The 25,849-nt window shown below is 53.0% G+C and overlaps 1 protein-coding gene across 1 annotated transcript; it reads right to left on the bottom strand.

The window, feature by feature from the left end:
• Positions 1–11,165: 11,165 nt before the first annotated feature.
• On the bottom strand, positions 11,166–25,381 carry NOL6 (nucleolar protein 6). Its single transcript, XM_010385756.2, has 26 exons — positions 25,214–25,381; positions 23,642–23,848; positions 23,440–23,556; positions 20,832–21,011; positions 20,319–20,487; positions 20,035–20,169; positions 19,785–19,948; positions 19,576–19,696; positions 19,333–19,391; positions 19,146–19,247; positions 18,855–18,970; positions 18,516–18,693; positions 18,219–18,341; positions 17,940–18,088; positions 17,741–17,816; positions 17,397–17,537; positions 17,136–17,253; positions 16,896–17,050; positions 16,559–16,722; positions 16,020–16,172; positions 15,687–15,784; positions 14,845–14,969; positions 14,638–14,727; positions 14,046–14,240; positions 13,344–13,445; positions 11,166–13,130 (listed from the first exon to the last, which is right to left on the bottom strand). Exons 1-26 carry the CDS (start codon positions 25,265–25,267, stop codon positions 12,981–12,983), a joined length of 3,441 nt encoding a protein of 1,146 aa, XP_010384058.2. The 5' UTR covers positions 25,268–25,381; the 3' UTR covers positions 11,166–12,980.
• Between the last annotated feature and the right edge of the window lie 468 nt (positions 25,382–25,849).

Raw genomic sequence — 25,849 nt, 5'->3', positions numbered from 1 at the left:
CTTTGGGCATGAACCACCTCTGCCACATGCCTGTAATCCCAGCTACTCAGGAGGCTGAGACAGGAGGATCACTTGAACCCAGGAGGCAGAGGTTGCAGTGAGCCGAGTTCGCTCCACCTGGGTTCGAGCGATTCTCCTGCTTCAGCTTCCTGTGTAGCTGGGATTACAGGCATGAACCACCACGCCCGGCCATTTTTTTTTTTTTTTTTTTTGAGACGGAGTCTCGCTCTGTCACCCAGGCTGGAGTATAGTGGCGCGATCTCAGCTCACTGCAGGCTCCGCCTCCCGGGTTCACGCCGTTCTCCTGCCTCAGCCTCCCGAGTAACTGGGACTACAGGAGCCCACCACCACGCCCAGCCAATTTTTTGTATTTTTAATAGAGACGGGGTCTCACCGTATTAGCCAGGGTGGTCTCGATCTCCTGACCTTGTGATCCACCTGCCTCGGCCTCCCAAAGTGCTGCAATTACAGGTGTGAGTCACCGCACCCGGCTTTTTTTTTTTTTTAGTAGAGACAGGGTTTCACCATGTTGACCAGACTGGTCTCGAACTCCTGACCTCAGGTGATCCACCCGTCTTGGCCTCCCAAAGTGCTGGGATTATAGGCATGAGCCACCGTGCCTGGCCTAGATAGGCATGTTAAAAAAGAAAAGAAAAGAAAAGAAAAGAAATAAGGGCTCCCAGTCCCAGAGGTGGTTCATGCCCAAAGAGATGGGTTTAGCAATACACATAAAGTAGATTCACATACATGCAGGCACTTGTGCATACACACACACAACCACACGCACACACACACACACACCCTGTGGTTCGCAGTCACACACTTGCCTATAGACACTGAGCTCTGCTCCCATGTGCAGGGATCCCATTCACATGAGAGCCTCGCCATGGGCTCACACATATATAGAACTCCCACATGAGGACTCTAATGACCCTTGACCCAGAAAGATGCACCCCACCCTCCAGGCCTCTACAGGCTGGGAGGCCCCATGGTGAATCAGGGAGCCATCACTGAGTACCTGCCCGCTGGCCCCACTGCCAGCCTGTGACTCAAGACAGAACCATAGACTCCTGGTGCCAGGGCCCAGATCACAGGCTATGGGAGTGGTAGCGCACCCCTGCCATGTTGCCCCCTTTTCCTCCCACCCTATAATATGCATCCAACCCATCCCTGCCTCAAGTGAAGCTGCAAAGGCAGCACAGGGCAAAACTGGCAAGGTACTCCTCAACACTGAAAGAAAATGAGGAACCCCAGCCCACAACACCCCATCCTCATCCTATCCCATCCTAGGCCTGCTGGCATCCAAATCTAGCCTGGGAACCAAAGCAGGGGAGAAAAACAGGGGCAGCTCTTCCACCAGCAGACACTACACACACTTCTATTTTTTATTTGTTTTCCTCTTCCCTTATGAAAGCAACCTAGAGCCCGGGCGCAGTGGCTCACGCCTATAATCCCAGCTCTTTGGGAGGCTGAGGCAGGAGGATCACGAAGTCAGGAGGTCAAGACCATCCTGGCTAAGAAGGTGAAACCCCATCTCTACTAAAAATACAAAAGAAACAATTAGCCAGGTGCAGTGGCCGGCACTTGTAGCTGAGGCAAGAGAATGGCGTGAATCCGGGAGGCGGAGCTTGCAGTGAGCCGAGATAGCACCACTGCACTCTGGCCTGGGCAACAGAGCCGGGCATGGTGGCTTATGCCTGTAATCCCAGCACTTTGGGAGGCCGAGCCAGGCAGATCATTTTAGGTCAGGAGTTCAAGACCAGCCTGGCCAACATGGTAAAACCCTGTCTCCACTAAAAATATAAAAATTAGGCTGGGTGCAGTGACTTGCTCCTGTAATCCCAGCACTTTGGGAGGCCAATGCAGATGGATCACCTGAGGTCAGGAGTCCAAGACCAGCCTGGCCAACATGGACAAATCCCATCTCTACTAAAAATACAAAAATTAGCCAGGCTTGGTGGTGCATGCCTGTAGTCCCAGCTACTCAGGAGGCTGAGGCAGGAGAATCACTTGAACCCGGGAGGTGGAGCATGCAGTGAGTCGAGATCATTCCATTGCACTCCAGCCTGGGCAACAAGAGTGAAATTCTATCCCCCACCCCCGCCAAAAAATTAGGCAGGCGTGGTGGCAGGCACCCGTAATCCCAGCTACTTGGGAGGCTGAGGCAGGAGAATCACTTGAGCCCGGCAGGCGGAGGTTGCAGTGAGCAGAGATCGCAGCACTGCACTCCAGCCTGGGCAACAGAGACAGACTCCGTCTCAAAAAGCAAACAAACAAACAAACAAACAAAAAAGCAACCTGCACAGACATCTGTCTGCATTCAACTCACATAGGTTTTCTTGTGGGCTGCACCAGAAAGTAGCTAGTTACACACACAACTGTGGATTTGTCTGTCTTATTCACGTTGGGCAGCATTTATTTACACATATGCAGCTACATGTACTCACCCACGTATGCATGCATGTATGTGTCTATCTATAATCCTGGACTGCAGCTCACCATAGAGTATCTTTGCAAGCCCCTCCAGTCAATGCAGCTACATGCCAAGGCACATGGCTTAGCTAGTGGAACAAGGGCTGGGTCTCAATGCCCTTGTTCCCCACCCCTCCATTAGGGCCCAACCTTCAGGACCATGACTCCGTGAACTCCCACCAAACTCATTCATGTCCATACCTCATGTGTACACACATGTTCATACATATACACACACATACACATTGGAGTGGCTAGAGTTGGAGCTGAAAAGACATGGGTAGATCTTCTTGCTTCTTAGTGGATGTGAGAGGACTCTGACTGGAGGAAGGGGAAGGATGCAGTACTTTCCATGGGCCCCTTATTCTTGTCAGCCCTCCTTGGGTCACCTAGGACAGAAAGGGGACAGGATCTGAGGATGCCTGTGCAGAAGCACCAGGCTGGCCTGACTGTGGGGGGCAGAAGCCCACCGCTCCATTGTGTGACCCCGGAAGCAGCATTCCCATGGTAGTCAATGTGGTTGGTGCTCCCTAGAGCCGAAGGTGGAAGAAAGCATGGCTCCACAGAGAAGAAATTGAGCTTGGTGAGGCCCCAGCCCTCTGAGTCACAGCTTGCCCAGGGTCCTCGGGGCTTCCGCTTGTGCTTTGGGAAGGAGAGCCAGGGCTGAGTGCAGGCTGGGAACCAGCCCTCCTGGGTGCTCTGGGAGGAGGCAGACGAGGAGGTTCCCCCTCCTCCCAGGGTATCTTGAGCAAGGCCTGTGTCTCACCTGGGTGGGAGGGCTGAGCCAGGGAAGGGGCCTGAACAGCCCCATCCACCACGTGGGAGGCCATGACTTCTTTAAGGTCAGAGCTGGAGGAGTGGGTTCCCAGGCAAGGGAAGGGCTGAGGATGCAAGTCCCAGCCTGCTGGATCAGAGGGGCTGGCTGGGGCCCTTTTAAGGGGTGGGACTGCCACGCCTTTCATATCCTGACCCCAAACTCTTTCTGTTTGAATGGGAGTAGCCCGAACCAGCAAAGAAAGAGACCTAGGCCTTCCTTGTTGTTAGTGAGTCAGAGGTGGGGTTGGAGACATAGAAAGCTACTCACTCTAGAGTACCCCTAAACCCCTAATCTCTTCCAGATCATCAGAGTGGGGTGGGGGAGGGGCAGAGGAAAGCAGACATGCAGACATGTTCTAGTTTAGGAAGCACTTCCTCCCACTTTGCAAAACAACTCCCAGAAATGGTTGTATTTTCCCCATTTCACAGATGACAAAACTGACAAGTCACCTGCTGAGGTCACTCAGCTACTGAGTGCTGATCCGGGATTCAAACCCCATGGGGATGGGGAGGACAGGTAAAGAGGGCAGAAAGACCAGGGAGCCACAGATCTGAGGCACAGGGAGAGCAGGCAGCCCGGGCACAGAACCCCATTGAGTCCCTCCATGCTCAACCCCGCTTTCCAGAGTGTGCCCCGACTCTTAGGCCACTGTTGAGCACTGTTCCTGCTTCTAGGCTCTAAGGGTGGGAAGCTGGCTGTGGACTGGAATCAGGAGCGGACAGCAGAGATGAATCGCCCTATTATGAGTGTCCCCAGACTCCTCCTCCTCCCCCAGCACAGCTGCCCCCATCTTTAGATGCGTGGCCTGGGGGAGAGCCCGGGAACACAAACTCCCCCAGCCTTGGGCACCTTCAGCCGGATGTCCAGCTGGGCCTTGAGAAAAATCAACCTTTGACCCATATCCTGGGGACTCTGGGTTCACAGCCTGATGTCCCTGACCTGCCCTCAGCAGCCTGTGAGGGCTTAGGACAGCGGAGGGTCATGTTGAGACAGCAGAGTGATAGGATGGAGGCTTAGATGTAGAGGCTGAGGAAGAGTGCAGAGTCCTAGGGACTAGGCTGAGGGGGACAAAACTCTCTTGCACACCCAGAATCTGAGCTCCAGGCTTGGCTTGGCCACTGAACAGTAAGGTCACCTAGATGACCTTACTGAGGTCATCTTCCCCCATCCCCACAGAGTCTCTCTCAGTGTCTTCATCTGTCATCTGGAGGTTTCAGTTGAAGGGGGCCCCCACCTCTCAGTGGGGCCTTTGTAAGAATCAAAGAAGATTGTATATGTTTCAGGCTTCAAAAACTATACTACACAGTCAATAAAGAAAGAAAGGTTTGTGTCAAAATCCATCCCTTTAATCATAGCCACATTTCCTCACGTGTGAATATCCGTGTACATCCACACACATTTAGCTGTGTGTGTGCCTGCATGTGTCCATGAGGGCTCATGTATGCATCTCCTTGCGTGCCCCTGTCTGGGCCAGGCTGTGGGTCTGGATCACGTGTTTATAAAAACCAGAGATAGGAGATGGGCATCTGTTGAGAGGTTTAGAGATAAACTGCTGGACATTTGGGTCTGCCCCATGCCAGCCTCAGGGGGAAGGGAGTTAGTTAGTAATATGGAGCTGACACAGACCAGTCATCACTGTGACAGGCCTAGGGGGTCTGGGGGGCTCTGGTTCACACCTCAGGATGCCTGGAGCCTCTGATTTCCCATCTCCATCCTCACTGGCAGGAAAGCTTCTGGAATCAGGAGAGGGTTGCTTAAGAGGATGAGGGGTCAGGACCAGAGATGGAGGAGGAAAAGAAAGCTCACAGGTGGCTGGGCGCAATGGCTCATGCAGGCAATCCCAGCACTTTGGGAGGCTGAAGCGGGCAGATCACGAGGTCAAGAGAGCAAGATGATTCTGGCCAACATGGTGAAACCCCTTCTGTACTAAAAAAAAAAAAAAAAAAAAAAAATAGTTGGGTGTGGTGGCACACGCCTGTAGTTCCAGCTACTCAGGAAGCTGAGGCAGGAGAATCGCTTAAACCTGGAAGGCAGAGGTTGCAGTGAGCTGAGATTGCACCATTGCACTCCACCCAGACAACAGAGCAAGACTCCGTCTCAAAAAAAAAAAAAAAAAAAGTAAAAGAAAAAAGAAATTTCAGCCGGGCGTGGTGGCTCATACCTGTAATTCCAGCACTTTGGGAGGCCGAGGTGGGAAGATCACCTGAGGTTGGGAGTTCAAGACCAGCCTGACCAACATGGAGAAACCCCGTCTCTACTAAAAATACAAAATTAGCTGGGTGTGGTGGCACGTGCCTGTGTTCCCAGCTACTCAGGAGGCTGAGGCCGGAGAGTCACTTGAACTCAGGAGGTGGAGGTTGCGGTGAACTGAGATCACGCCACTGCACTCCAGCCTGGGCAACAACAGCAAAACTCTGTCTCAAAAAACAACAACAAGGCCGGGCGCGGTGGCTCAAGCCTGTAATCCCAGCACTTTGGGAGGCCGAGTCGGGCGGATCACGAGGTCAGGAGATCGAGACCATCCTGGCTAACACGGTGAAACCCCGTCTCTACTAAAAACTACAAAAAACTAGCCGGGCGACGTGGCGGCGCCTGTAGTCCCAGCTACTCGGGAGGCTGAGACAGGAGAATGGCGTGAACCCGGGAGGCGGAGCTTGCAGTGAGCTGAGATCCGGCCACAGCACTCCAGCCTGGGTGACAGAGCGAGACTCCGTCTCAAAAAAAAAAAAAAAAAAAAAAAAAAAAAACAACAACAAAAAAAAAAAAAAAAAAGAAAGAAAGAAAGAAAAGGAAAGAAAAAGAAAAAAGAAAATAAAAGAAACAAAGAAACAAAGCTCACAGGCTTCCTAGGTGGCCTAAACTGCGGCCCAGCATTAGCCTGGCCCCTGCAGCCAGGAAGGGCGCATGGAGCATCCTTTGGGCTGGGACAATCAGAGGGCTTACTAGAGGAAGAAACATTTGGCTGGGGATTTTATGGAGGGTTTTCCAGGTGAGAGACTGCAGGGCCAGACTCTAGCAGGGCTGACTGCCTGTCTAGGCAGGACAAGATCAGCAGCAAGGAGGCTAGGAAAGGACCCAGGTAGTGTGGGAAGGGCCTTGGATTCCATACTGATGGCCAGAAGCTTACCCAGGGCCAAGAGGTATTTGAACTTAGATATTCGTTAAGTCCTGAGGTTCTAAGGAAGCCGTTATAGGGACTGCTGCAGTTGGAGGTGGGGAGAAGGAAGCAGACAAGGCAGAGCCTTGGCCCCACCTCCTGCTTCAACGGAAACATCTTAACCATTTTACATGAGAGCTCTTTTTTTTTTTTTTTTTTTTTTGAGACTGAGTTTCGCTCTTGTTGCCAGGCTGGAGTACAATGGTGTGATCTCAGCTCACTGCAACCTCCACCTCCCAGGTTTTCAAGTGACTCTCCTTTTCAAGGTGATTCTCCTGCCTCAGACTCCTGAGTAGCTGGGATTACAGGCACGTGCCACCACACCCGGCCAATTTTGTATTTTTAGTAGAGACAGGGTTTCACCATGTTAGTCAGGCTGGTCTCAAACTCCTGACCTCAGGTGATCCACCCGCTGTGGCCTCCCAAAGTTCTGGGATTACAGGTGTGAGCCACCACGCCCAGCAGGGTTCTGAACGAGATTACAATTGAGAAATGTGACACCACTAAGAACAGTGAATAATGGCAGCCCTGAAGGTTTTAAGCAGGGAAGTGAGTGACATGGTCTCTATCTATGATTTAGAAGGACCCCTCCAACTGCTGAGTGGAAGACGGGTTGGAAGAGAGAGACAGAGGCTGAAGGCCTGGGAGGAGGCCATGGAGGAGGAAGCAAGGCCAGATGGCCAGCAATGGCTGTGGGGAGGGAGAAGGGTTTAGGAGGCAGAGTGAGCAGGGCAACTTGGCAAGCAGCTGAATAAGTTGAAGGGGGCAGAACTGGGTGGACAGGAACCTCAGGTGGGGACTGAGAGACCAGTAGGACAATTGTTCTCCAAAAGGCCTGTGGTCTAAGGGCAGGGGGTGCGGGTGGGTGGTGGGGAGGAGGTGGCAGAAGGAGGCTATGCATTTGGCGATGCATTAGGTGACGGTTGTGCATGAGCTCCAGTACACTCTACCCTCTGGCCAGCCCAGTCTGGTGGCTAATTATAGGGGAGCCACTAGCAACCCACCCCAGGCGAGAGGAATAAGGGGAAGAATCCAGGGGAGGGAACAGGCTGCAGCAGGAGATTCCAAAGTCAGACTTCAAGAATGACTTCCTGGTCTCGAGACTGGGGGTCAGTGAGAACTAGGCTCCAGAGAGACCCCATAGGTTGGGAGATGGAGGTGGGTGCATTGTGGAGGGAGACTGGGGAAAGGCCAGGATGCTGTAATTATCTTTTTCCTTTTTTTTTTGAGATGGAGTCTTGCTCTGTCACCCGGGCTGGAGTGCAGCCGCACAGTCTTGACTCACTGCAACCTCCGCCTCCCAGGTTCAAGCGATTATCCTGCCTCAGCCTCCTGAGTAGCTGGGATTACAGGCACGTGCCACCACACCCAGCTACTTTTTATACTTTTAGTAGAGACACGTTTCACCATATTGTCCAGGCTGGTCTCGAACTCCTGACCTCGTGACCCACCCGCTTTGGCCTCCCAAAGTGCTGGGATTACAGGTGTGAGCCACCGTGCCTGGCCATAGCTATCTTTTTCACCCAAACTGTTGGTCATCAAGTGGAACAGGGGCTCAGTCTCAGTGCTTCCTTGTCCCTTCAGACAGGGCCCAACCTTAACCTCTTCAGTCCTTAGGAGACCCAAGCCCTGTCCTGTGGAGGTTTCCAATCTGGGAGAATAGAGGAGAGCTGGGTCCTGCTTTTGAGCTCCCAGGCCAGGGAACAGAGGAGATTTAGGCTTGAGCTGAGGTTGACCAGAATGTTCACACTCCCTCTCTCCCGGCACAACCCCACTCCCCATATCCTTCACCCTGCTACTCTGGGCTGCTGATAAAAGCTGCATTCAAAAGCCTTGGGCAAGCCGGGCGCAGTGGCTCACACCTGTAATCCCAGTACTTTGGGAAGCTGAGGTAGGTGGATCACCTGAGGTCAGGAGTTTGAGACCGGCCATGTGCAACATGGTGAAACCCCTCCCGTCTCTACAAACCTACAAAAAATTAGCCAGGCATGATGGTGGGTGCCTGTAATCCCAGCTACTTGGGAGACTGAGGCAGGGGAATCACTTGAACCTGGGAGGCGGAGGTTGCGGTGAGCCGAGATTGGGCCACTGCACTCCAGCCTGGGCCTCTCAAGAAAAAAAAAAAAAAAAAACCTTGGGCAGAAGGAGAGGGGGTTAGGCTGGCAAGTGGCCCAGAACAGGCGAGGCTCCTGGCTTTTCCCTCCTCCCCTACCCCACTGCAGAGGTCTGCAGCTCAGGCCTCTCTAGTCCTTTCTTCCTCCACACTCCACCCCTTGGCCCCAGAAAAGCCAGGTTCAAGCAGGTGGCTTGCTTGGAGCCAGGACACCTAGATTCTCAGTAGCTGTATCCCCCAAGTTCCTGTGTGACCCTAGACAAGTTCCTACACCTTTTGGCCTTACATAAACCAGAAAATTATCCTCCCCACTCATTTCTGAAGTAGAAGAGGAAGTCTCCCTCTGGTTTGAAACACCCTTCTTCTTGGTTCTCCTTGGTTCCCTGGGGCAGTGTGAGATGCCTCCTTCTCCCTCTCAGGGGTAGATGAGCACATTGGCCTTTCCTGTGAAGGGTAGGGGTGACTCACGTGCCCCAGGCTTCCCCTCGCCCTTATCACTCACCTGGATTAATCTGTGACTCATAAAGCAAGTACCGGATGTGGGGGTTACATGTAAACTTGGGAGAGGGGTGCTGGCTGGCCCAAATCTGACTTAATAGGTCAGGGACTGAGCAGCCCTGAGGATTTCATTGATTGTAACATGCTGTATGGACCCCTTAGGTGTGGGGGTTTTGCTTTTTTCCCCCAAAGTATGGAGCTGGGCAGAGGAAAATAGGGTCTTCAGCTAACAGGATTCTGGGGTAGAGGAGGTTGTCAGATGCCATAGCCAGAAAGGAGGACCCTTGTTGAGTTCACTAAATAGAACTACGTAGAGAGGCTTAGGCCAGTCAGAACATGGGGAAACTCTGTATCCCAGCACTTTGGGAGGTCAAGATGGGAGGATCACTTGAGTCCAGGAGTTTGAGACCAGCCTGGGCAACATAGTGAGACCCCCAGTCTCTTTTTTTAAAACAAAACAAAACCTGGGAAAAGCAAAACCCCAAAGTTTTATTTAAAGCCAGGGGAAGAAATCCAGGGTCCCTGCCTCCAACTTGAGAGCTTTTTCTAATCTGCCCTATAAAAAACAGGACAGAGTTCCCCTTTTGTAGCAAACCAGAGCTGGAGGTGAATACCGACACACACAGACTAGCACATACAGACGGGTGCACATGCACCACACACAGAACAGACAAATCATGCCATACTTAAGATCCACTCTGTCTCTGTCCACCTGCAAAGTTAAAGGCAGAGACCCACCAAGGCAGGCACATCCATGAGGATGCTTAACCATTATCCTGTGTACACTTGCTCACACATAAGGCTTCCCGCTAGGCTTTTCTCCTTCCCTTCCCCTGGGGTTCCAGCTCCTGACCACCCATCTCCACCCTCCCCTGTCCTGGCCCCTCAGCTAAAGCCTGAGCACCTCCCTACTCTGGAGCCGGGGCCTCAGTGGTTAGACAAGAGTCATCCTGGGCTGGGCAAAGGAGCCTGGGCAGTCACCTTGAACACTAGCTTGCTCACCTGTTTTCCAGAGAAAACCTGAGGAAAACAGATTGGAGCTGCAACTGTGAGGGATTGAAATTAGGGCCGGGAACAGTGGCTCACGCCTGTAATTCCAACACTTTGGAAGCCTGAGGTGGGTGGATCACCTGAGGTCAGGAGTTCAGGACCAGCCTGGCCAACATGGTAAAACCCCATCTCTACTAAAAATACAAAAAATTAGCAGGATGTGGTGGCAGGCGCCTATAATCCCAGCTACTTGGGAGACTGAGGCAGGAGAATCGCTTGAACCTGGGAGGTGGAGGTTGCAGTGAGCCAAGACCATGCCATTGCACTCCATCCTGGGCAAGAGTGAAACGCAGTCTCAAAAAAAAAAAAAAAAAAAAAAAAAGAAACTGGACCTGGGGCTTCCTGTCCACCCACCTCCCCAGTGGAACTGCAGCAGGGAGAACAGGAAGGTATGGTGCAGCACCTTAGGGTTATAAATTCCCAGCCCTCTTTCCTTGCCACATTGGGCATTGGTCAGCTGACAAAGTCATTACCATACCTATTCTATGGGTCAGAAGACTGAGCCCAGCAAAGGTAAGTGATTTGCATAGGGCCACATGAGGTGGCAGGGCCAGAGCTCATTTCCCATTGGGACTGGTAACTGCACCTCTTAAAGCCACCTGCTATAGTCCTGCCTGGGGGCGCAGTCCACCCCTTCCCCCATGGGCATAATCCAGAGCTGGGTTTGTGAAGGGCCTGAAGCCACAGGCAACTCACCTGGGCATGAAACAGGTGATCTGCCGAAGTTAAAGGCAGAGTTTAAAGTTAAACTCTGCAAAATTAAAGGCAGAGACCCGCCAAGGCAGGCACATCCATGAGGATGCTTAACCATTATCCTGTGTCCACTTGCTCACACATAAGGCTTCCTGCTATGCTTCCAGCAAACCTTGGCCCTCCCAGGAGCCCATGGAGGGACTGGGGACAAATAGTCCAAGGGACCAAGGGAGGCAAGAGGAAGAGCTAAGGGTGACCATGGACCATGGGGCTCCACAAGGGATGGGATTACACTTCACTCCCTGAAAATAAAGCCTGGCACCTTGATGCTTGAAGCTCATGAATAAATAGCAGAGGGAGAGATGTGGACTCCAGCTCACATGGCCAGCCAATTTATTCCCTCCCTATTCTAATTTCAACCCTGGGCTGAGCTGCTCCATGGCAGTGACAGTAGAGGCAAGCAGTGATTCACAAAGACCAACAGTTGAGACAGAATTGGAGGCCAGAGTTCCCACATGCAGCTTCTCATCTTGAGGACGGAGCTTTCTAGCCAGGCGTCAAAGTTCCTCCACAACGGGCCCCCGCACTGAGCCTGTGCTCTTACTCAGAAAATGAAGGTAAATAAAAGCACCTACTTCCTGCAGCTCATATGACTGTATGACCAAGTTTCCGCACATAAGACACAGATACCACCACCTAAACCCGCCTGGCACCTATTAGGCACTCAATAAATGTCAACTCTATAATCTCTTAGGCTTTCTCTTTCACCGTCACCACCCACTTGTTCCAGGCGGAGTTCACAAATGGATTCCCTTTACTTTGCAATCTTCCAGTGGGCTTCTCTGCCCTCCATCTGCCTGTGCTGGATGGCCCCTGAGCAAAGCACTGTAATAGGTGCTAGGAAGGATATGAAAAAATCTATGTTCAAACATATTCCTTGCCCTCAATGAGCTTACATCCAGGAAACTAGGTTAAAATTATGTGAAAGGGGCAGACAGGCCAGGAATACAGGGAAATTAAACAATTTAACTTTTTATTTAAAAGAGATGGGGTCTCACTGTTGCCCAGACTGGTCTAGAACTCCTGAGCTCAAGTGATTCTCCCGACTCCCTAAGTGTTGGGATTACAAACTGAGCCACCATGCCCAGCTGCAATTTAATTTTAAATCGGGGTTCAAAACAATAGAATTTATGCCAGTGTGTGTGCCTGCCAAGTGAACTGAACAGACAGTAACTGCTCTAACAGTTCAGAGGAGGGAAAGATCACCTCAGGCTGGGAGCGAGGGATGGGCTTAAGGAGGGGCACTATTTGAGCTGAGTCTAGAAAAATAGCCAGAATTACAGGACGTGGAGAGGCCGCCAGAAAGGGGGTGTAGACTAGACTGAAAGGAGGCAGCATTCTCTTCCTTGGGCCCTGGTAGCTCCTGGGGAGCAAGACTTGAGTCTCCCCCATCTCTGCAACCCCACTGCAGGTATGTAGTAGTGGTAGTTTGTGACAAGAACGGACAAACAGCCAGGGCAGATGCAGCCAGCGGGTAGCACCCAGTGCTTTTTGCACCTCTCCAAGATTGGGGGACTACCAGTCCCCTGACCCCTTGACCTACCCAACCCTTTCCTGTCCTCAGTTCTTTTCCACTGTCTCCACCCTGGGAAGTGGCATCAACACAGGAGGGCATTGTGCTCCTTCAATGTGGTCTATTCATACACATATAGCCCCTTTCCACTGCTCAGCATTGGTGATGTGACTCTTTGAAGGGCATGCTAAGTCTAGGCACAGGTCCTGACAGTAGGAAGGAGACACAGCCTTTCCCAGGCACACATCCCCTTCTCTGTTTCTGGAAGAAGACTAAGAAAGGAGTGGGAAATTGGGGGAAGGTCCAGGCCCAGGGCTAATAGCTGGATGGATCTCCTGGGTTCAGTTCCTTCTCTGAGCCGGCTCCCACTCCTCTTCTGGGATGGTCAGGCCCAGGAGACTACACGGGCCACCATGCCCCTGCCCCAAAGCTGGAGCATCAGAGAGAAAGTAGGGGCTGGGCTTTGTTGGAGATGATTCAGCGTGTTCAGCCAGCAGGCCCTCCATGGAGGATTCATGTCCAAGGAGAGTGGAGGTCATCCCACTGACATCATGCTCTAGAGGTCGAATGTCCTGCTGTCCATCTACAGCTTGCTCCAGGGCTGGGATCACACAGTCCACCTCTCACTTCGGGCCTCCACAGTCTGGACCAGGCCTTCACCCAGCACAGCAAAGTCCTCCAGGATTGCTTCTACATTGGGCACCATTACCAGCTCCTCACCTCGAGACATCACCATGTGCCCCTTTGTGCTGGAGGCCTGGGGAAATCAGAGAAGAGATGCGGATTGAGGGTCACAACAGCACACCCAGAGACACCAGGCTGGGTGCAGAGTGGGGGTGGTGGGGATATAAACGCAAGCCCATGCACTCCACACCTGACACGGGTTTGCCCATAGGACAGACTACACACAGACATGCATACCCACACAGAACCACGCGCACACACTCACGGCTGTCACCAGCCAGCACACCTTGAAAGGTTGGGGCTGGAAACTGGTGGGCTTCCAGAGGACACCAATCACCTCTCCACCATGCTGGTCATAGAAGAAAAGGGCCAGATTCCCAAAGGCCTCCTAGAAAGGGACAGAACAGAGAAGATTTTTTTTTTTTTCTTTTGAGACGGAGTTTCGCTCTGTGGCCCAGGCTGGAGTGCAGTGGCCAGATCTCAGCTCACTGTAAGCTCCGCCTCCCAGGTTTACGCCATTCTCCTGCCTCAGCCTCCCGAGTAGCTGGGACTACAGGCGCCCGCCACCTCGCCCGGCTAGTTTTTTTTTTTTTTTTTTTTTTTTTTGAGACGGAGTCTCGCTCTGTCACCCAGGCTAGAGTGCTGTGGCCGGATCTCAGTTCACTGCAAGCTCCGCCTCCCGGGTTCACGCCATTCTCCTGTCTCAGCCTCCCGGGTAGCTGGGACTACAGGCGCCGCCACGTCGCCCGGCTAGTTTTTTGTAGTTTTTAGTAGAGACGGGGTTTCACCGTGTTAGCCGGGATGGTCTCGATCTCCTGACCTCGTGATCCACCCGTCTCGGCCTCCCAAAGTGCTGGGATTACAGGCTTGAGCCACCGCGCCCGGCCAGAACAGAGAAGATTATAGGCAGGCACTTAAGAGCTCCTCCATAGCCTCGGCTTCACCTGGAAGTCCCCTCCCCAGGGTCATTCAGCTGTTTAGGACCAACCCTGAGCTGCCTCAGATAGAGCTGAGGAGGATCGTAGCCCAGCACAGGCATCAGGGATGAGGGCCCCGGCTGGCTGAGCAGGCCCCGGCAGAAGGAGGCAGCTGGCGAGTCCACGGCCTGGCGGTGCCGCGGGATATGGCGAGGAGACAGGCGAATCAGCACATCGTAAATGTCCAAGGGTGGCCGGAACACTGTCTAAGGAAGGGGAGAAGGAGTGGTCAGCAGGACCCCCGTGACTGAGGAACTGAACCACAAACCTCTCCATATGCCCACCTTGGTTTCCTCCTCCTTCACTTTCATCTGACCACCCACTATCGGCCCACCTGGCCATCTGAAGACTGAAACACCAAGACCCACAGAGGAAGCAGCTGTTGCATAGCCTGGCAGGAAGAGCACAGGCTAGAAACAGGAGACCCAGATGGAACCCAGGTTCCCCAGGCTCTGCCACCCCAGGCACCACAGCAGCTTCAACACCTCCTCTGTTCAGTCTCACCAAACAAGGGGACCTGGCCTCCTGTGAGATCCCCGAATGCTGAACTTCCAAAGACAGAATCCCCAGAGGCCCTGGAGTGACTGCTGGTCAGAAGCGTACCCTGATGTCCCCAGGCCCCCGGGGATCCATGAGCTGCTTCTCTAACATGGGCAGGGCTTCAGCTGCCAGGACCACAAGCTGCTGCAGGATCTGCAGGGTACAGACACATCAGACTGGAACTGACAGTGGGTCTCTCCCAGCTCAGGTTGGGCCTGTTTTTCCCTTGGGAAGAAAACCACACATTAGGGGGCAGGTATGGGGCTGAACCTGGGCTGAGGGTCCATCCTGTGTCCACACAGAGTGCTTTCGGTCTTGGGGGGTAACAATGACCATGACGGGAAGTTGTGCCCGAGCTGCCAGAAAGCCACTGCGCATCTCCACCTGCTCCTCCACTAGAGACAAGAATGGGTCCTGGGTCAGCCTGCTCCTCCCTGTAAGACACCCTCTACTGCCCCAGCTCCTCCTATGGTGCCCCCAACAGCTGCTCATCAGAGGTATTTTTCAACACCCCCCACCAACAAGTGGCAAAGGTGACAAAAGGGACATTGCATTTGCCTCAACTGGGTGGGGCATTAATCTCCCAACCTCAGCCCAGAGGCAGAATTTTCCACTGCTTGGCACCCCCAGTCTGGTTTCCGGGCCTGCACAAGCTGAGTCTTGCCCCTGGCCCCCTTCCACTATGGGCTTCCACACACCTGGAGAATTAGGAACCTGACACCCTGCTCTCTGCAGAGACCAGGAGTGCCTCATGTTATAACCAGAAATCACCATTCCCACCCCCACCAAAGGTCTGAGTATCTATGCTACACTTCCTAGCTCCGTGCCCTAATACTGCTCACCTGGCATTCAGGATTGCCCTTCTATTCTCCTCTTCCTTCCACAGTCCCCCAATGGGTAGCTTGCTTCCCACCCTACCATTCTGTCTCTGACAGTTAAGAGCAAATCATGTCATAATGGGCAGGCTGTTTACCTGGACCTCTTCTTCATGTCAGGCTTAGACATCTGGGGCTGGGAAGGCACAGAGAAAACCTAACACTGTCAGGGAAACCCTTGCCTGCAATCCATAAAGGCAGATCTTCCAGCAGTCTGATCCCTGTTCTGCCACTTACCAGTGAGCTCATTGTTGAGGTTGACAATGAGGGGGTTATTCTTCCAATCAAACGTTGATACCAAGTAAAGGAATCGAAGGAAGCCAACCTGGGGGGAACTAAAGGGCTGGAGTAAGTAAAGAATCCGGGGCCCAGTCACATATCCCCAGGCTTCCCTCAGGCTACGGAGCTCAGACCCTCTGGTGTGGACTGGGGGGGCGGGACAGGGCATCTTAGAACCCCTTCTGCCACTTGCTCAACAACCCATTCCCATGTAAACGTAGGGTGCAGCATGAAGGATGATAGCTGGCCCCAAGGGAACTTCTCAGCTAGGGAAAAAGTGGAGGGAATCACCTGGGAGGGGTGAAGGGCTCAGGGTGCAGGAAAAGGGCAGCAGCCACCAGATCCAGGCTCTCATCAGTGAAACCCTCACCAAGAAGCTGGGCACGCACCCACCGCTTGGCCAGCCGTGCCACACCAGAGAAGGCTGGGTGCTGCTGCTGCAGTCTGGGTAGAGGAGGGGAGTGTCAGCGAGAATCAGGAGCCGAGGGCCCCACCCCACCACCGCCACTGTTCATCCGGCCCTACCCAAGGCCAGCCTCAGTGATAATAGGTTACATATGTAATCTCATGTTCTCTTAACAAACGCTCCAAGAAGTTGATCCTAGTGTTATTTCCATTTTACAGATGAGGAACATAGGGACCAAAGAGGAAAATCTGACCATAGGGTCAGTCAGTAAGTGGCAGAGCCAGGATTCCAGGACCTGCCGGACTCCAGAACCCATACCCCTAACTACGATACCATCTGGCCCCCAGAGAGACAGGTGGCTAGGTGAGGAGAATGGGGCAGGAGGGGGCCTACAGACAGGAAGAAGCTGTGCCAGTGGCCTTACCCATGCAGGGCACTAGTGAGCAGTGGCAACTGCCTTGTGTCTCTCTCAAGGTGGAGGGAGGCAGGTGTGTCCCTCAGTGAGATCATCCCCTCTGGGCTCTGCACCTCCTTCAGGATCTGGGGCTCCCGCTGATAGGCCATGCGAATCCGAAACACAAATCCATCCTGTTGGAAGAAGGTATGGTAAGAGAAGGATGTGTCAACCCAGGACCCCGGGAGTACTCTGTGGCCTACAGTCCTATTCCCCAGCGTGGTACCCAAAGGGGTGTCTTCTTCCACGCCCTGACATCCCTGGTGCCCCCCCGCCCCGGGGACATATCTGCCTGCACCAGCCTAACCTTGAGGACATCCGTGTGTGTGGCAGTGGCACGGCACTGCAGACCATGCTGTTGTGTCAACAGCTCTGCTAGGCGCAGCTGGAAGGCAGCTCGGACCCGCTGCACGGCCTCAGCGTCCTGTGGCCACTGGCCACTGCCCTCCAGGTGACAGACCACTGATGGAGAAGAGGAGTCAGAGGTCTCATACTATGGCCTGGAACTGAAACTATCCCTCCCACTCCCTCCCAAGGGCCCTCTTACCGGTCATGGGCTCCACATACGCTGGACAGGGCTTATCGAGCCGGGGAAGCAGTGAGGAACGCTCCTGCAGAGGCTCATAGAAGGAGGAGGCTGGTCGGACTGGAGTTGGTGGGAACACCTGTGGAAGAAGGGGGGCTGAGGAAGGGGCCTGGGACTGGGAGGGAGTGCCCAGAGTCAGAAGTTAGAAGCAGGGAATACTGGGTGACTGGAGCAGAGGTGGGGTTACTAAGCAGAAAGGTCACCTGCACCATTGTACCTCACCTCTGTGTAGCGCAGCACTGGGTGAGCTCCCTGAACAGCAGACACGGTCAGTGGGAGACCCTCTAGCCCCCACAGTAGGCGACTGAGGTCGTCATAGCAACATACCGCCACTGCCAGGGCCTCCTCGCCTGTGCTGGAGGTCTGAGAGGGAGAAGACGGTCAGGAGGATGGACCCTACAGAAGGCCAGCTTCACCTGGATTCTGCCCCAGCTCAGGCTGCAGCAGAGCCAGCACCGCCGCCTGCTGGACATGCCAGGAAGTGCAAGCTGGCTGAGGCGGAAAGAACTCTCTCTCCACAGACGGATTACTCTACAATCACTAGCCTTGACCCCAAAGACCCTTACCTCTTTCAGGCCTTGGATAAGTGCATCCAGGGGGCCCCCCACATAGTGGACACAGGTTTCTGGGATGTCGGTATGGCTGAAAAAGAGGCACAGACAGTGAGAACATTTGGGGCTATGTTCTCGCTCAACTGTTGGGCCAGACCCCCGAAAAGGCTCCCCAGCCCACACTGCCTCCTGGAATCCAGATGCCAACACTCACAGTGCCAAGAGGTGAGTGACCACCTGGTGGGGAATAAGGCGCTTCTGGGACATAGAGGCTGCCTCCCAGACCACAGCTTCCCGAATGGCTCCGTCCTGGAAACGCCGAAGCTCCGAGCGGAATCCCCAGAACTGACGGAATTTAGCAGCCTGAGGAGGCAAGGGTGGTAGTAGAGCTGGGGAAGGAAGGGCTCTGTGGACCCTCCTGACAAGCTTTGGTCCAGGTGCCACGGGAAAGAGCCGCCCCACTCCTTCCAGTGTACATGCCGGGGTCCCTCACCTCAGGCTGGTCTGCCTCTGGACCCAGCTCAAGGACGCTGGTCAGTCCCTCAGGCCGTAGGAGGAGACCCAGGGTCAGGGTCCCAGAGTCTTTGTGCTTTGGTGGATCTTGGCTGATGCCCCACTGCAAGATTTCAAAAGGCTGAGCTCAGTCCTCCCATCCTCCAGCCTGGCCTAGAAACCTACTTTCTAGCTAGGTAGAAACACCTAGCTAGAGGAATGGCATGTCCTTTGTGTCTCTTGGGACCCTGGATCCAGCCCAACTCACACCCAAACTCCCCACCCTACACCACCTCACCTCTGGGACTGGAGGTCGAGAGTGAGCCAGGAGGTTCAGCCGAGTCCCCAGGCCCTGCTCCAGGAGGGTGGTCAGGGGGCCCAAAGCAGCTGAGACATAGTCCCCCCCATTGTCCTGCAGCTCTGGCCAGAGCTTCAGCCGGTGGCACGCTGCCTGCAGGCGACTCAGTGGATGGAGACTGGAGGGGTACAGAGGGCCAAAGAGGAGTAATCAGGTTGCTGGTCCCTAGTACCACCTCCTCCCTGAATGATCTGAGCATCTGTCTGAAGACGTTTGCCCCACGTCTGTAGCCCCAAAGAGACAGGACCCGCCAACATACCCTGTCGCCCCTAAACTCACTGCAGGACGTGGTCGAAAGCCCGGATCATGGGTTTGGGAGACATCAACAGCAGGTGGAACCCGTCGTCAGCTCTGCTGTCCAGCAACGTCATAGACAGCCGTGCCTCATACTGCACCTGGAGCCACAGAAGGGACCATCCCTGTGCCCTTCATTGATCCAAGGGTTTAGACCCGGAGACATGCCCTAAACTTACCTCTTTGAAGAGGAGTTTCTGGGGTTCTGGTACTTGCAAAAGGGACAGAGTCTGGGCTGGGACATCAGGGGAACACAGATTGGGGGCCCATTGGTACCTGGTGGTAAGTAGAGGCAGTGACATCAGCACAGAGGTTGAGATGGCCTGAGGAGTCCAGGAAGACAACGGAGAAGGCCTGGTGGAAGTCAGCCAGGGCCGGCTTGGGGGGTGTAGAGAGAAGCAGGTCAGGATTGGCACCTCACTTGCAGGCCTCCTGGCATAGACCTGGCCCTTCTCCAACTTACCAAAGAGGGATCTGAGCTGAGACATAAACTTATCCCGTTGACTGTCAGGTCTGTAGTGGCTGAAGTGAACCACAAGTGTATTAGAAGGTATCCCCTTCTGGGGACCCAGTCCTTAATGACACCCTCCCTCAGCTGATTCAGTTTGCTCATCTGTCTGATGGCAAAAAACCAAAAGACCCCTGCTAAGATGAGGATTCCCAGATGGAGTAGAACCCCTGGCCTTTCCCCACCTAGTTGCCTCACCCAGAAACTGCAAGACGCTTCTCAGGACCTGGTAGCCACTCATGGTGGTATGGATCTTGCGTGTAGATACAAGGAAGACAACCAGCATGGAGACAAGGAACCCAGTAAACCCACCCTGGCCCTGAAAGAGACAGAGGGAGAGGCCTGAAGTCAGAACCTACCTATCACACAGGCACTCAGGTAGGGAGGCTGGGCTACCCCCAACTCACCTTGTCCAGCTCCCGCTGCCGCAGCCAGACCTTCAGAAGTGCCACGCCATCCTTCAGGCCCTGGGCTGAACCCAGCATGGTTGACAGGAGCTGCAAATGGGACTCAAGAGCTGTATCCTGAAGGACCCATGTATTGTAGTGGGGGGTAGGGGGCTCTGGGCTACCTGTGGGATGAAAAGGGAAGCCATGAGAGGAAAAGTCCCCCACACCTCTTCCCTCCAGCTCCACCTCAACACCAGGGCCTGCTCACCATCCCCTGCAGGACTCTGCCCTTGGTACCAGGCAGAGCGCACATTGTTCTTGGTTGGCAGCAAGCGGCACGGGCGGAAGAAATCAGGTGGAGGGCACGGATGTAGACGTACAGTGACCAGGCGCTCATCCTTCCCTGGCAGAAACAGCAGGTGCTGAGACTCTGCAGGAGCCCTTGGAGTCAGAGGGCTCCCCATCCTGTCCTCCCACACTTGAGGCCTCTGTGCCTCCTCCTCCAGATTTACCACCCCATGCTATGCCCTCATCCCAATGTGTGCCTCTCACCACGTGGCCGCAGCAACAGTGAGGGTTTCAGGTGGCAGCCATTTGTGTAGGAGAAGCAAACACTGCCAAAGAGGGGGTCCTGGGCCAGGTGGTGAGCCAAGTGGGCCAGGTAGAGGGCACGCTTGCGGAAGTAGCGCTGGTTCAGCCCGTCCTTGTCCTGTAGGATTTCCTGGAGGGGCCAGGGGAGAAGAGAAGGCCAGGCACATAAGTGCTTGTGGAGCTGTGGGCCAAGGTGAAGCCAAGGTGAGAGTACCAGGGCTCCTCTGCTGACAGAAGTGCCTGAGCCATAGTTAGTAACACTATGCCCAGTTCTCATATCAGGAGGGCAAAGTTCCAAAAGGACAGCAACTGGCCCAAGGGATCTAAGCTGCCTTCAGGATGCTTGCAATGGTCTGCTCTTCTGATTTAGAATTCAGACTTCAATCCCCTGGCAAGCAGCAGATAAGAAAGAGGGATCCAGGATTTGTAGGTAGTCAGGTGGTGGGCCTCTATTCCCTAAACCCTGGACCTTACCCTGGGCATGGTCAGTGCCACATCCACATTGATGTCTGGCCGGATGCAGGTGCCCAGAAGGTAGCTGCCCACAACAGTAACCTGGGCTGGGGGCAGGAAGCGGAAACAGCCCTTCACGGCATAGGGCACTTGGTGGAGGGGCACTCGAACCCCAGCTGGGAGCCATGCCTGGTCAGTGAGCTGTGGGGGCAGAGACAGGGACACATACTGATTCAACTGTCTTCCTCACATGTACCCTGTATGTCTAGAAGACATCTTAACACATCGGTATGTTTGAAACCAAACTCCCAATCTTCCCATAACTATGTCTTCCTTGCTAAGACAACTCCACATGAGTTTCTCAAGCCAAAACCACTTAAATCACCTTAACTCATCTCTGTTAAGAATACCCATTTTGGCCGGGCGCGGTGGCTCAAGCCTGTAATCCCAGCACTTTGGGAGGCCGAGACGGGCGGATCACGAGGTCAGGAGATCGAGACCATCCTGGCTAACACAGTGAAACCCCGTCTCTACTAAAAATACAAAAAACTAGCCGGGCGAGGTGGCGGTGCCTGTAGTCCCAGCTACTCGGGAGGCTGAGGCAGGAGAATGGCATGAACCCGGGAGGCAGAGCTTGCAGTGAGCTGAGATCTGGCCACTGCACTCCAGCCTGGGTGACAGAGCGAGACTCCGTCTCAAAAAAAAAAATAATAATAATAATACCCATTTTATGGCCGGGCGCGGTGGCTCACACTTGTAATCCCAGCACTTTGGGAGGCCGAGGTGGGCGGATCACGAGGTCAGGAGATCGAGACCACAGTGAAACCCCATCTCTACTAAAAATACAAAAAATTAGCGGGGCGTGGTAGCAGGCACCTGTAGTCCCTGCTACTCAGGAGGCTGAGGCAGGAGAATGGCGTGAACCCGGAAGGCAGAGCTTGCAGTGAGCCAAGGTCGAGATCGCGCCACTGCACTCCAGCCTGGGCTATAGAGCGAGACTTTGTCTCAAAAAAAAAAAAAAAAAAAAAAAAAAAAAAGAATACCCATTTTACTACCAAAATGTATTCAGAAATGGATCACTTCTCTAAAAAGAAAACTTTTTAAAACAGAGAGAGAAAAAAATTAAAAAAAAAAAAAAAAAAGGATCACCTTACTTTCTTCCCTAGTTTGCGGAGCCATCATTTCTTAGTGCCTAGATTAGTTCCTAACTGGTCTCCCTAATCTCATCGTTGTCCCTCTCCATTCTACTTTTGACACAGCAGCTGGAGTAAATTTTTCTAAAACTAAACTTTTTAAGGCTGGAAAAGTGAACTTTTTAGGCCAGGTAATCCCAGCATTTTGGGAGGCCGAGGCGAGCAGATTACCTGAGGTCAGGAGTTCAAGATCAGCCTGGCCAACATGGTGAAACCCCATCTCTACTACAAATACAAAAAAACATTAGCTGGGTGTGGTAATCCCAGCTACTCAGGAGGCTGAGGCAGGAGAATCGCTTAAACAGGAGAGGCAGAGGCTGCAGTGAACCGAGATCGCACCATTGCACTCCAGCCTAGTGGAAAGAGCCAGACTGTGTCTCAAAAAAAAAAAAAAAAAAGGTGAACTTTTAAACGTCAGAGGGGCCAGGCGCGGTGGCTCAAGCCTGTAATCCCAGCACTTTGGGAGGCCGAGACGGGCGGATCACAAGGTCAGGAGATCAAGACCATCCTGGCTAACCCAGTGAAACCCCGTCTCTGCTAAAAAATACAAAAAAACTAGCCGGGTGACGTGGCAGGCGCCTGTAGTCTCAGCTACTTGGGAGGCTGAGGCAGGAGAATGGCGTGAACCCGAAAGGCGGGGAGCTTGCAGTGAGCTGAGATCTGGCCACTGCACTCCAGTTTGGGTGACAGAGCGAGACTCTGTCTCAAAAAAAATAAAAATAAAAATAAACGTCAGAGGGCATCAGTGCTCTGCAAAATAAAACCCAGCAGTGGCTCCCCATCTCACCCAGAGCAACAGCCAAAGTCCTTATTTCGGGACACAATGCCATGCATGATATGCTACTTTTCCCCATCACCTTTCTGAACTCATCTCCTTCTATCTTCCTCATTCATTCCAAGGAATGTACCTGGAACAATCCTGCCTTTGTGCTTTTGTACTGGCTGTTCCCCCTTCCTGGAATGCTTTCATTCCCTTAAATATCTATATAGCTGACTCACCTACTTCAAGTCTTTACACAAATGTCACTTCAGTAAGGCCTACTTTGTGAACACCCCATTTAAATTTGTAAACCACTCCCATCCTCTAACACTCCCAATCCCCTTACATTGCTTGTCCTACTTTTTCCTTTTTCCAGTGTTTACCACATTCTAACATTGCCACAGAGTTGACCTGTCATGCTTATCTATTAACTATAACCTCAACATTAGAACATAGGCTATTTACTGCTATGTTCTAAGAACACAAATACTGCAATGCATGTAAGTACTTGCTGAATGAATACACAAATGACCACGCTCCCAGCTAAGCTTCCTTGCTGTGAGAATGAGCTCCTTGCACCCCAACCCTTAAAGAGAGTAACAGCAAGGCCCCTGTTTGATACACCCCCACTGGAGGTCTCTCTTGTGCTTCCCAGTTCCCCAGGCCATTTGCTTACCTCTGTCTCAGGGACTGAGGGCACCCTCACAACCCGCTGGTTGACCTCCCGTAGGAAGGCATCAATCCGATCCTTCTTCTTCTCTGACAGCCTTACTTCCTTTAGTAGCTCCTCTACCTGTAAGAGAGGGTAGAAAACAGTCCATCAGCCTCAGGGTCCCAGGTACACCCCTCGAACAAAAGCCCCAGACACTCAACAGTACCTGTAAACGAAGCAAGCTGGAGTGGAACAAGATCTCAGTCTCCCGAAGGTGATTAAGCTCCTCATTGGTAGGCTCCTTGTACAGTTCTGCCCGGCTGAGCTTCACTGGCTGCAGGAGGCCCTTCGCTGGAGGCTCAGCCAATGTACGCTTCCTAGAGGATGCCTTCTTCCTCTCTTTGCCTGTGCCTTCCAGGGCTGGTTCCATCACCTGTGACCAGTGAGGGAGAAGCCATTGTGAGGTAATAGGCATCTAGCATCTGCTGCCTAAAGTGCCACCATGATAGGTTGTGGGTAAAGGCTTCACCTGCTCTGTCCCTCTTTCGAATAGGAGTCAGATTTTGTAAAACTCACGAGAATCGTTACTTCGAGGAACATTACTGAGTGCCAAACCGAAAATTCCTTAAGAGCTCTTGTGTCTACCTGACACCACAAGCATGGAGCTCTGTTTGGAATTGGTAGGGATAGAAGCTGACTGGGCCCAGGTTGGACACGGTGGCTAATGCCTGTAATCCCAGCACTTTGGGAGGCTGAGGTGGGCGGATCAGGTGAAGTCAGGAGTTCGAAACCAGCCTGGCCAAAATGGGAAACCTGTCTATTAAAAATACAAAAATTAGCCGGGTGTGGTGGCACATGCCTGTAATCTCAGCTACTCGGGAGACTGAAGCAGGAGAATCACTTGAATCCAGGAGACAGAGGCTGAAGTGAGCTGAGATCATGCCACTGCACTCTAGCCTGGGCAACAGAGCAAGACTGTCTCAAAAAATAAAAAATAAAAAGAAGCTGACTGCCCTAAGTAGTGCCCAAGCCCCGTGTATTTTCAGGAAGTTTCCTCTTCTGCTGATATAGGCCTGGGACTTCTCAAATGTCTTTTCCATTCTCGCTCCAACCAAATCCTGCCAGGTTCCATCTCCTCAAGGAAGCCCTGACTGCCTCAGTATATACTAAGTACTCACTGATGGAAGGAGCTATAACAGACTGGACCCCAGAGGATACATTTAGCCAGTCATTAAATCCTCAAAATAATTCTTGAAGATACTTGAAGTCCCACTACTCACTCGAGGTTCCACAACTGGTACACCCATACCATGAGCAGGCTTCAAAGGCAAGTGTGCAGGATCCCAAACCTCTTCCCTTACAGCCGTGGGCCCATCCCCTCCACGATCCCTCTCACCCCAGAGAACCTTACTGGAGTGCCCCGGGAGAGGCACCGTATGCCCTCCGCTACAGCGGGGAGCACAGAACTGGACACAAGTTCTGTAGAGGGAGGAAGATCCCGCTTATCGTCAAGGACGACCAAGTTAAGGAAACGACCCAAGTGTGGGTCTCTTCAACTTTGAGGTGCAGATTTCCAAAAGGGAGCAGAGGCTCTACTGGCTTCACTGCTTCTAACCAAATACTGCCAGGTTCCATTTCCCCTAGCAAGCCCTGCCTCAGTGCCACAGGCTTGAAACATCCTCCAAAATGGTCCGCCGGCATGGCCTTCACCGGCAAGCTGTCAGGCCCCGCCATCTCGGACCCTGCAGCCAAAGGAGCGCACATTGAGCCTCTGTTCCTCCCAGAAGCCTTAACCCACCTCTGGCTCTACAATCGCTCCGCACAGCTGCTCTCCAGCTGGCGCCGGCCCCATCACTCGGGGTCCAGGACTCTCCCGCACTTCAGACTCTAGCCGGGTCTACACGGCATGGCTTCCCACGTGGACGGAAATGCCGAATTCCAGGCCCAAGCCCAGCCCACCCCAATTCCTCAGGACTCCACCCACTCCAGAGCTACTGGATCATCCATCGACTACTCGCTTGCCATTGGCCAGTCAGTCTCAAGGACAGCCCTTTAGGGGAGGGGCCAAACGGGTTTCTCTGATTTACGGCCTCTTCGCGACGCTAGAACGGAAGCCTGACAGTAGCTATGCAGTTGCTTTGTTTTCCTCACTTCCTTCGCTTAGGTCCAAACGGGAAGGGCGGAGCTAGTTTGATCATTTTGGTCGCGTTGTTTGTTTACAACGGTTATTCATCCCTTTTTCTTTATTTACTACACCTTATCAGTTAACCTTGTTAGTTCTACCTCCAAAACATACCTTGAATTTAATCAGTTTTCTGTGTCTTGACTGCCAGGTTTAGCTCATCACATTATCTTGTTCCCGGATTATTGTTATGGCTTTTCTCCAGTTTTTACTTATTACTTAGCTTATGACAATTTCAAATAATTTAGTTAT

The sequence above is a fragment of the Rhinopithecus roxellana genome, chromosome 16, assembly GCF_007565055.1.
Source record: "Rhinopithecus roxellana isolate Shanxi Qingling chromosome 16, ASM756505v1, whole genome shotgun sequence".
Classification (NCBI taxonomy): Eukaryota; Metazoa; Chordata; class Mammalia; order Primates; family Cercopithecidae; genus Rhinopithecus; species Rhinopithecus roxellana.
Note: the sequence above shows the minus strand (reverse complement) of the source record. Positions and strands in the feature narration are given on the sequence as shown.